The following is a 12,008-nucleotide window of genomic DNA, read 5'->3' as shown; positions in this document are numbered from 1 at the left end:
CGAGTGCGGGGGCAGTGCAGGCCGGACCCGGCGGGGAGGCCGGTAGCGTCCTGGGTGTCCCCTAGCTGGGCCTGCAGCTCCGGTGGAGCCAGTTCCGCCGGCGCGGTCGCTGCCTTCGGGCCTCTCGGCTAATCAGCGCCCACGGTACTGCGTCTGTGTCCCGCCCTCTCGCGGCTCACTCGGGGCGCTAACTCGGGCTGACATCGACTGCACCGCGGCTCTGGGACGCCAGCGAGATGGTGCGCGGCCGGATCTGCCGGCTGTCCGTCCGCGACGTGCGCTTCCCCACGTCGCTCGGGGGTCACGGCTCGGATGCCATGGTAAGCGCTGACCGACGGCTCAGGTTCCCCACCACCACCCCACGAAGCCTAGGCCCGCTTATGTGTGCAGGGAGGCCCGGGAGACTCCGGACGGTTCCCAGTTTGGGAACCATTGGTTTTCTAAAGTGGAAAGTGGAGATGGGGAAAGATAGATACGTTCCTGCCTCTGAGGAATATGTTTCCAGACACCCACCCCTCCCGAGTTTTTTTTTTTTTTCTTTTTTCTTTTCTCGCTCTCACATTCCCTTTGCCAGCAAAGTTTAGAATGCCCTGGTTTTACATTTATGGTTCACATTTTTCTGAAAATGGTAGACGACACAACACTCAACAACAGTGACATGGTTTTGTTGGGTCCTCATAAGTGAAACTCTAGGTAGAATCCCAGTGCTGGCACCTGGGGTTTGCAGTGATGGACCCCAGGAATCCTGCAGCCAGGAATATGGGGGTGATGATTCTGCCCCTCCTCACAACTTCGCTGTGTGACTTAAAGAAGATCCATACCTCTCTGGGCTTCTTTGGTCCATTTATGAAAGTGTCACAACTGGCCTGAGAAATCAAGCCTGTAATTCTGGGTCACACAAGTGGCCTCATGAAATTACAATTGAACAATAGGAGTACAGACCTATGTGCAGCCGAAAGTCTTATATAACTTTTGACTGCCCATAAAACTGATAGCTTACTGTTAATTGGAATCTTTACATAAGCCATCAATTAACACAAACTGTGTATGTTATGTGTATTACATGCCTTATTCCTATAATAAAGTAACTTAGAGGAAAAAAAACTGTTAAAAATCATAAGAAAGACAAAATATATTTACAATACTTAAGGGGAAAAAAAAAATCTGTGTATAGATGTGGGCCATGCAGTTCAAACCCATGTTGTTCATGGTCAGCTGCACCTGCAAGATAGTTAGATTATCACCGTGAAGTCATGCAAATGTCTCTTAGTCTTAGGAGATGCTATAAAAGTGTGGACTTTGACTCCTGCCTAAATGGTGAAGGGCTTGTTTGCTTACTGAGAGTGACTGTCGCTCCCCCATGTCTAGTTCACCGGTTCCCAAATACATATGTGCTTCCTGTCTCGCTGGGTCCACCAACAAGATGGCCACACTAGAGTTTCATTGGTATGAAAATAGGAGGTCAGGGAGTCATGAGAAACATCAGTGTTAGAAAGACGGTTCCCTGTAGGGAGGAAAGGGAATGGGGCTAGGGAGGGTACCTGAGGGCACTAATTTATGCTATAATGCTTTACTTCCTAAGCTGGGTGGATGGCAAACTGTTGTTCATTGCACCATCTATGCTCGTTATATACCTGAAACGTTTTCTAAAAATACACCTCTCATTAAAGTGTGCTAAAATTATCAAATGCAAAAAAAGTCCTTTATTCTGAGATTAAGTCCTTCCTATTCCTTAAATGCTAGTGTATTCATTTTTTATATGATGAAATGGCAGGTGACTTAAAAAACACATAATTGGCAATCCTTTATGGATTTCTAAATAAATTTTTGAAATTGTACTGGCTTGTAAAATTCAAACACCAGGTCCTAGTACCTGCCTTTGCCTCTCTGAGGCATGGCAGCTGTGGGAAAACCACACAATCTCTCCAAGCCTAGGTTTTCTCATTTATAAAAAAGTATACTAATATCTGCTTTGTACATGTAAATGAGGTGCCTTTATAGAACCTGATAGCCAGAAAAACCCGTAGTAAGAGTTGGCTCTGGGACCAGCAAATGGTGTAATGGTTATAATGCTGGACTCTGATGTGGTTAACTATGGTTCAAATCTTGGGCCCAGGTGGCTTAAAACATGCCAGGCTCTTGTGCATGCATTCCCAAGATCCTGAGAGAAGAATGGAGAAGAAGGGATTGTAGTGTGACCATCCCCCTGGGGGTGATTTCTCATTTTCTATCTCTCTGTGTCTCTGGTGAGTGCATGCACCCTATAAGAAAAATCTGTAAGAAAAATCTCTAAATAAATAAATATAAATAAATAAATAATAAAAGAGTTGACTTTAAGTACTACTTACATAAGAAACTGAAGCAGAAGGAACTCTGACCTAGACTTGGTTTTGAATTTGCCAAGTGTTAAGATAGCCTGATCTATTGTAAAATAAGAAGTAATGAAGTTTGTCTCTGGGCCTGTGGGTGAGGAGAGATCACTTGACCTCTGTTAATTGCAAGCTCATAAAGACTTGGCACTTATCTTCAGGGGACAGAGTATGTGTTGTGTGCCGATTTTCAATTGCTTTCTTAATAGAATGTGCTGCTTTACAGTTTTCTTTGGTGATTTTGCTTCATGCACTCTTCCCAGCATTCTGGAGTCAGCAAGTTACATTTGGCACTTAGCAGCAGAGTGTGCCTCCCTGGTAAGAGGCGGCCTATTTTCATGGAAGAACCCTGAAACTGTCCTCCAGATCTGTTAAAGTAGAGGCGGTCCTGTAACTTAGTGATTAAGGGAGCCAAACTCCCGTGTAGCCAACATTGCCATTTGAATCCTTGTCCTGGTGGCTTGAAGAAAAACACCAGATGCATGTGTGTGCATGACCAAAATTCTGACAGAATGGAGAAATTATTGTGCTGTGACTATACCCTATTTGGGGTGCTTTCTCCCTCTCCCTATCACTCTTTGTTTCTCTGTCTCTGACTGATGCAAACACCCTCTGACTTACAAACAAATGAAAAAATAAATAAAGAGAAAAAAATAGAGAGATTTCTGCTATAGGGCACCTGTGCTCACTGGAGAGACAGAAAGCAGGAAATCACCTCCTGGCGGGGGTGGCCATGCCACAGTCCCTTCTCCATTCTGCTCTTGGGATCTTGGGCATGCATGCACACATGCCCGGTATGTTTCAAACCTCCAGGTCCAGGACTCAAACTGTAGTCAACCATGTGACAATCCAACACTTTAACTGCTATGCCACCTGCTGGCCCCAGAAAAAAAATTATTAAAGCAAATGTTCCCCTTAAGATTTTGCATTGGCCTATTAGAAGATGGAGCAGTCAGCCTGTGCGCATTTACTAGCTTGTCCTGGCACCACCAAGCTTCCGGAGAGCTCCAGCGCTGTGAGCTCACACCAGTGGCCATCTCCCAGCAGTCCTTTTCTTCTTTCCTCGCTGTCTCTGAACTTCCTGGAGTGGCTGCTCCAGACTCCTTTCCTCTCCACTGAGCCCCCAGCCTCTACCCTCGGGAGCATCACTGAGATTGAAGATGAACGGCCTCTTCTCCACACACCAGAGTCCATGCCATCCCTCTCATCCTTCCTTTTATTTTCAAATTGTCTTACTCCAAATCCATTCTTCTGCATCCTCATTCCTTTTCTTCACTGCTGCTAGGCTCCCCATCTTATCCCCTGCTTCTCCAGCATTTACCTCAGTTTCTTTTTTCAGTGGTTCCTTCTTGATCACACTTGGAAGACATTTCCATTTGGAATCGTCTTTCTTTGACCTTAACACCTCTGTAGCTCCCTTCAGTTTCTGCCCCTCCTCACCAAACTTGAGATTACTGGTCTGTGCCGGCTGCCACTGTCCTTCACATCTACGCCCTCCTTAATCTGAAGTCAGTTTAGTTTTCCTTTTGTCTCTTGGAATTGCCCTGGTTACTTCTGCGTCCAGTGTCTTTATCTCGGCTACATTCCACAATCTCTGCTGCCTGCTCTTTCTCTAAATCTCTCTCCTATTGCTTCTTCCTGCACCAACTCCCTTCTCCCCTGTCCAGGGCTCAGGCCTCTGTGTCTTCGCCACCTCTCCGCACACTCTCATGAGGACACCTCTCTATGTTCTCAGCCTCAGAGTCTCTTTATACCAAAGACTGCCAGAGCTTATTTCTGGATCTGCCTTCTCATCTCAGGTCTGCCGTCTGGATGCTTCTTGTTGGATTTTTCACCTTCATGCTAAACAGGCTAAATCAGACCTGTTCATCTTCCATGCCCTGCCCGCCTTCCCTCTTGATCCTTCTGGGGTCATTCCACTGTCACAAGGACTCAGAAGCTTCACGTTACTTTTGGTTCATCTTATCCTTTTTACTCTCAGAGAAAGCTTCAGGAAAGGCTTCCTTTTTCCATTGCTTCCTTTCCTTGTAACCCAGAAACTGTTGATGGGTATTTCATTCTTGGAGAGAGACTCCAAGACTCATCTCTCAACTACCCCCTCAGAAACCCAATTGCCAAACCAAACGAGGGTGGTCACCAACCTGTGATTACAGCCCAGACTTAACCTTTTCTGTCCCTTATATGGCCTTTACTGCCAATATGACCTAAGATATTCTTCCCTTCCTGATCCTTTATGCCTCTCCCCACTGCTGAAAAGCTCCCCTCCTCCACCAACCAGCTCAATTCTGTTAATCATCATCAAACCTTCTCCAGCCTCAGTACATTCAGCCAATAGTGCTCTCTGTCTGTCTTTCATAGATTGCATTTCTGAAAACTGCATGCGCTGTCCCATATTATTAGAGATTTTGTAACCATGTCTTCTCAACCATAACTTCCTCAAAGGTGGACGTATCAGTATCTCCGTCAGCAACCTGCACGGTCTCAGCTGGTGCTCCACAACACATCACGCCAAGTTTCCTCTGCTGGGCTTTGACACCAGGCCCAAGCTGCCCATCATCCTATACGCCTCCCACCCTCAGCCTTGAATACAGGGATCTAAATTCTGCTCCATAACTTAGTTGTGATGTGATCACGGACAAGTCACTAGACCTCTTTAAAACCGGTTTCTTCCAGGGATGATAGCACCTACTTTATAACATTGAAAGGATTAAATAATGTGAAGCTCTTAGGATAGTGTACCCAGAAAGTAAATATTATATAATTATAATAACAACAGTAATAAATTGTCATGGCCTTATGCAAAATTCTTCAGTAGTTGCAGCCTACATTCCTCATTTCTGTATTCAGATCTCCTTCCTGGTATTTTATGGCGTCCATTATCTGCCCCCATATCATCTGGCCATCCTTGTCTTCATTCACTTAATAAGCTAGTTCCCTCTTAGACCTTTTGCTTTCTGTCCCACAAAGGCCTCTGGGTTTCCTATTGTTCCTTGACCTGGAGGCTCTCATCTGCCCTTTTGCTCATCCAGATGGTCTTTGTTCTGCCAAGAATTCCCTTAAGTTCTCCCTCCTGTTTGCTCTTCCTTCTACAGTAATTCAGCCAATCACACTCCAGCACATCTATAGTACTTCAGCCAATCACACTCCAGCACACAGCCTTGTATTCTCTTAGCTTGTTCTCACCTGGTTCTGTGTTTTGGCTTTATCTGCCCTGTCTGATACATTTCTTTTTTTTCTTTCTTTCTTTCTTTTTTTTTTTTTTTTTTTGAGAAGTTTTTGCTATAGGGCATGTACACTTGCCAGAAAGACAGAGAGACAGAGAGACAAAGAGACAGAAAGCGAGAAATCATCCCCCAGGGGGGATGACCACACCACAATCCCTTCTCCTCCACTCTCCTCTCGGGATCTTGGGCATGCACGCATGAACAGGTGCCTGGCATGAGTTCAAGCCAGCGGGTCCGGGACATGAACCACAGTCGACTACATGGGAGTCCAACAACACAGCCATTATGCTAACTGCTGGTCCCTCTTTTTTTTTAAGAATTATTTTAGTGGGGCCTGCAGGTGGCATAGCAGTTAAAGATGCTGGACTCCCATGTGGCCAACCGTGGTTCAAGTCCTGAACCTGGCGGCTCACTTTCTCACTCTCTCTCTCTCTCGCTTGCTCTGTCCCTCTCTGGTCAAAATTTAACCAAAAGTTAATAAAGTTTAACGTCATTTATTTATTTACTTTTAAATTTTGACCAGAGAGGGACAAAGTAAGCAAGTGAGAGAGAGAGAAAGTGAAAAAGCAAGACACCAAGTCCAGGACTTGAACCACGGTCAACCATGTGGAAGTGCCCTTAACCACCATGCCCTTAACCACCATGCCACCTGCCGGCCCCTCCCATCTGATACATTTCTAGAGATAGACTTTGTTGTTGTTGTTGTTGTTCAATTTCTCACATTCCCCATATCAATAAATAAGTGTTGAGTTTCCTAATACTTGGTCAATAAATACTTGACATCAAAATACTGTTTGATAGGGCTAGCCCACAGCATGGTGTAAAGGGAACTGGATTCCACATGGCTGACTGCCACAGTTCAAGTCCCAGACCTGCTGGCTTGAGAAACACACCAGCTGTGTGTGCATGCTCGAAATCCTGAAAGGAAGGAGAAATGGAGGAGAAGGAATTGCAGCATGACCATTCACGATGGGGGCTTGCTTTCTCCCTGTCCCTGTCCCTGTCCCTGCCCCTCTCTCTGATGAGTGCATGTGCTCTCTGGCAAAAAAAAAAAATACCGTTTGATTGTACAAAGTAAAACAACATAAACAAACAAACAAAAATGGGTTAATTCGTCTTGAAGCTCTCCTTTCTTCCCCAGAAATCTCCTCTAAGTTCGCACCATTATATTTTCAGCTCTGCTGTAAACTACTGTGATGAAGATCACTCCAATTTTATACATGAGCTTTCCGAAACCTTGGTTCGTTCAAGTTAAAGCTGCTCTTGAACATTAACTCTATTTAAAGAGCTGACAGCGGTAGCTGTGAGTGAAACCTCCCTGGTTTAAAACTGAGTTGAGCACTAAAGGAGGCCTCCTTACAAACTGATGTTCAGAACATGTACATTGCACCTGTTGAAATATTTGGACTCCTTCAGGTTGTTAACTTTCACTCATTCAGGGTGCCTACATTTTCAACAGTTACCTCGGTGCTCTTCCTTCAGATCCCTGGTGGCATTTTCCCTTTTCCTATGTTGTCATTTTTGTGTTCATTGCCAAGTTTTCATGTTTGCATTGTTTGGGTGGGGGACATATTGCCTGCAGCACACAGACCCTGACTACTCAGCTGCCTATGTCGTCATAGAGACCGACGCCGAAGATGGGCTCAAGGGATACGGAATTACCTTCACTCTGGGAAAAGGCACTGAAGTTGGTGAGTCGAAGATTCTCTTGAGGTTCCAGAAGGCTTAATCCTCATGTAGTTTCCAGTTTTGACCTTCTTTTTCTCTGTGTTTACACTGCTTATACTGAGTAATTTATTACTGTTATTTATTTCACTGGGAGAACTTAAAACGTAGCAGAAGTTGGCCTCTCTCCTTGCAGTTAGCTATTGCCTGCTGGAAAGCCCTTGGATCGCATTCATTTCTCTGTTCAGTGATAACTCTAAGAACGTTATTTACCTGCTTTTGATTCTGACCACTTTGGAGCTGCGACAGCCTGAATAGACAAGAAACCAAGAATAGTGAGAGGTCATAAAGGAGAGCCCCCTAACACGCCTTACTATGATAGCACAGTCTACTTGCTTTTCTAAATAGTGTACACCAAACTGGTTTCACGTTTACTTGTTTTCAAGTAAAGACTCCAAACATAATGTAGCCTTTCTCGGAGCTGCACCAGATCTCAGCGGTGATGTTGAGCCCATTCATGGTTTAGAGATAAGTAAACTGAGACCCAGACAGCTACTCGGCCAGTCATGGCAGAACCTTCTAACCACCCAGAGCACTTCCTACCAAGACCATTTAAACTCTGCTTTTTCTGAATACATACTACATGCTCATGGTCCAAAATTCAGGAAGTACCAAAAAAGTGACTTTTGCAAGATCACTTTCAATGGCTGAAGAGGATGAAGCCAAATTATGACAGATTGAAGGGTACAGGCCTGGGAGGGAGAGAAACAGATTTTCTAACTTAAGTGCTGATGTGGTATCTTTCCTGTGGACATTTGTACTGTCTGCCTGTTTGCTAGTTGTAGAATAACAGTTTTATATATTGCTGAGCATATAAAAGGTACGTGTGTGTGTGTAAATGACAAAGAAACTTTCTTGAAACTTCGATGGATACCACAAAGGCAGTCACTGTACCAGCTTTTCACAGGGCTGACGTTCAGTTATCTGCAAGTCAGACTTCTGCCTTGTTCTGTTATGTGTCAGGTACTCTGTCAGGCACTAAACAAGGAATTTTTAAGAGAGAGAGAAGCCAATCCTGATGGTGTGCCTGTAAGCCTAGCTACTTGGGAGGCTACCACAAGAGGAACTTGAGTTCGAGATCAGCAACCTAGTACACTCTCTATTTTTTTTAAAAAAAAGGACAAATTTAAAGAACAGGTAAAGAAAGTTGAGTCTCACATATAAGGAGCGATTAGACTTATTGGAGTAGTGGACATAAAAGAAATGATTACAGTATCATTTGAAAATCACTATTTTCAATAAAAAGTATGTACAAGACACATAGGGAGTTACTTCTCTCTGTCCAGGAGGCTCAGGGAAGGCTTCAGAACAGGGATGATGCTTTGAGTTGAGACTCAGAGTAAATAGAAATTTCCCCAACAGATGGAGGGGGCCAGGGAGTAACGCAGTACCTCCTCCTCACATTAAGTCAACTATATGCTGTTACAGTTTTCTCTAAGGCAGTGACCACTGAGTAGACAGATCTGTGAACTCTGTTTTTGAGCTCCTTTGAGACTTTAGTTGAATCTAGTTGTAAGGTGAGCACTTTAGGAAGCTGTTGTCTTCTCATACTGCAAACCATACAGCACAGGTCCTGAAGGTTGCATAAAACTCAGCAAGCTTACAAAATACGTTATGGGACAAGCCATTGGAACCACTGTCTATTAACAGCCAGGACTTTGACCTTTGCTGACTAGGGCACACAGCCTGGGGATCCTGTGCATCAAGACAAGTAAGAGACTTCCAGGGTGGCTGAGCTAGGGCCTTCACTGACAACTCCTTGCTCCCCCATCTCCATCCCAGTCTTTTCCTGCTGCCCTGATGGTCTTGAGCAGAGGGAAATTCACTTCGGTCTCTTTATAACTTTAACAAGTGGCTCTTACGTGCTAATGTTGTTGGTTTCTGCCTTTTTGAGACCACAACATGACAGAAGTCACTTTAACTTTCACCTTTTCAGATAACATACCGCAGTCTCACTAAATGCATTACATGGCATTTGTATTCAAGATGAAAGATTCTATTAGATCATCTGATTCTCCTATAGCCTTTATCAGATTAATTACTCAATCATTCTTCTAATTTTTTAAATTATTTATTTATTTATTCACTTATTTTTATTTTAATCTAATCAGAAAGAGACATAGAGAGAGAAAGTGAGAAAGCAAGCCACCAGGTCCAGGACTCAAACTGGGGTCAGCCATGTGAGAGTGTCCAGTACCTTAACCACCACACCAGCTGCTGGTCCCTCAATCATTCTTTTATGATCTGAAAAACTAAAATGTGTTTTTCTCATTACTATGAAGAGACTGATGGTGTATGAGAGAGAGAAATAGAATAGGGAGGGGTTTTTATTGTTGTTTTTCTATTTTTATTTTTTTACAATAGGATCTATGTAGCAATCCTGCTGCCTCATCCCCCTGAGCAGTTGGGAGTACAAGTTTACGTCTCCCAGCTTTCGGATGGGCTGGAAATGAACCTACAGTTCCCAACCTGCCAAGTCTACCAGTGCACACTACCGAGAGGGGGCCATGTTCCTTTCAATGTATAGAATACACCAATCTAATTTTTTGTTGTGTGTTTTTGGTCAACTCACGTCTTTATTAAATTTATTTAACTTTATTCATTTTCTCTTTCTTTATGTTTCTTTTAAATATGTATATATGTTCAAAGCAGTTCTAGAGTCACTGCAAAACTGAGTGGAAGTTACAGAGATTTTTCCAGATACTCCTTCCCCACACATACACACAACCTTCCCACTATCCACACCCATGCAGACAGTGCGTTTGTTCCAGCCAATGACGGTACATTGGCACATCATTACCATCCAGAGTCTATAGTTTACATTAGGGTCTACTCTTGGTGTTCTGCATTTTATGTGCTTGTTCACATGTACACAGGTAATTTTAAAAAATAGAAACAAAATGGGGAAAAGGGAAAGATTTTTCAATAGACAAAAAATAGCACTAGGACTCAAATATCCAGTCATCCAGAGTCTTTCCTGCATGTCCTTCTGGTGATAGAGAGTGCAGGGAATTGACGTCTCTGGGCAAGTAGAGTCACAGGAGAGAACCCTGGGGTTTAGTTAACAAGAAACTGCTTCTAGTGCCTTTTTTTCCCCAGACGAATTTAACACTCATCCCATCAATCATGCAAACCTGGCATTCATGCTAGAATCAGACCACCACAGCCCAAATGTCTATCAGATGCTGCTAATTTTAGTTTACTTCCTGTAGCCTCATGTAGAGCAAGGAAAAATCCATAGATTGATACTATAGATGAGTAAATTAGTGTTGCTTGTGCATCTCTTAAAGCCATAAAAGATGAGATCATCCTTAGTTTTTGTTAAATGCATTTGCTATTGTGATGCAACCGGAGGTGTGCTTCAGTCAATGATTTAAACCCTTGAGACTGAGGTTTGATGTAGATAATAGTATGCCTCACTCTGAATCACTGACTTTCTCTGGTTTTTCTTCAGTTCAGGAGCATTGACCCTCAAAGAGTAAAAGATTCTGTCTTCTCACCATTCTAGGGAATAAGTATCAGAACTGGAATGACTGTGATTCCATAACAAGAGCCCTAGAGGATCTGGAATAGCTGGTATTTATGCAAGTGCCTAGTCAGTAGAGAGCTATTTCACACAGAGACCAGGCACATCCTAAATGCATGAGGTACTGCTTTCAAAATGTCCTTCTCCTAGGATCTGACTGAGGTAAAGTGTACCTCTATAACTGACCTATTAAGTGACCTAGAAGTTTGACTATTGAAGCAATGGCAGCACTAAACAAGTTTATAAAAAAAAAAAAAAGTTTTGTAATCAAATACTTGCTTCGGGGTTAAGTTGGTGACTTGATTTGACTATTTTGGTAATTTACGCACAGACTTAATGTTTTCTACAAAGGATAAAAGGACCTTTCTCATACAGTTTGATACTTTACTGACTCTCTCTTTTTTATTTTTTAGAGAGGTTTTTGCAATAAGATGTGTGTGCTCAACAGAGACAGAGAGATAGAAAGCGAGAAATCATGCCCCCTCCCAGGGGGTGGCCACACCCACAATCCCTTCTCCTCCATTCTCCTCTAGGGATTTTGGACACATGCACACGCACCTGGTATGAATTTTAAGACACGGGGTCCGGGACTCAAATTGTGGTCGATTATGTGGGAGTTCAGCAATGTATCCATTATGCCATCCACTGGTCCCTGACCCTTTCTCTTAAATAACACAACAAAAATTTTTTTTAAAGAATTATTGTATTTTAACTTTATTTTTTAAAATTTGATCAGAGGGATAGACTGAGAGAGAAGGAAAGTGAAAAAGCAAGTTGCCAGGTCCAGGACTCAAACCAAGTCAGCCATGTGGGAGTCTAGTGCCCTTAGCCACGCCTCCTGCTGGCCCCAAACATTTTTTTAGAATTATTTTTTATTTAATTGTATTCATTGTCATTATTTTATTTTATTTTTTTATTTTTTATTTTTTGGAGAGGTTTTCACTATAGGGCGTGTGTGCTCGCCAGACAGACAGAGAGAGACATGGAGACAGAAAATGAGAAATCACCCCCTAGAGGGGATGGTCATGCCGCAATCCCTTCTACATTCTCCTCTCGGGATCTTGGGCACGCACACATACGTGCCCAGCGTGAGTTATAAGCCACCTTTACAACCCCCCGGGCCCGGGACGCAAACCGCAGTCGACTACGTGGGAGTCCAGCGAC

At 43.4% G+C, this 12,008-nt stretch overlaps 1 protein-coding gene across 2 annotated transcripts in view; it reads left to right on the top strand.

Annotated features, from left to right (window-relative positions):
• Positions 1 to 57: 57 nt before the first annotated feature.
• Positions 58 to 12,008, top strand: part of ENOSF1 (enolase superfamily member 1) — a 39,922-nt gene continuing 27,971 nt past the window's right edge. The window contains exons 1-2 of one of the 2 annotated variants that reach the window (XM_006151609.3): positions 149 to 320; positions 7,176 to 7,284. In XM_006151609.3, the coding sequence (XP_006151671.1) occupies positions 237 to 320; positions 7,176 to 7,284 (193 nt within the window). In that variant the 5' untranslated portion in view covers positions 149 to 236. Of the gene's footprint in view, positions 321 to 7,175; positions 7,285 to 12,008 lie in introns of both variants that reach the window. The other variant, XM_027773098.1, reaches the window with a different exon arrangement.

The sequence above is a fragment of the Tupaia chinensis genome, unplaced genomic scaffold (assembly GCF_000334495.1).
Source record: "Tupaia chinensis unplaced genomic scaffold, TupChi_1.0 Scaffold000320_2, whole genome shotgun sequence".
In the NCBI taxonomy this organism is placed as follows: Eukaryota; Metazoa; Chordata; class Mammalia; order Scandentia; family Tupaiidae; genus Tupaia; species Tupaia belangeri.
The sequence above is the reverse complement of the archived record's forward strand: the minus strand, read 5'-3'. Positions and strand labels throughout refer to the sequence as shown.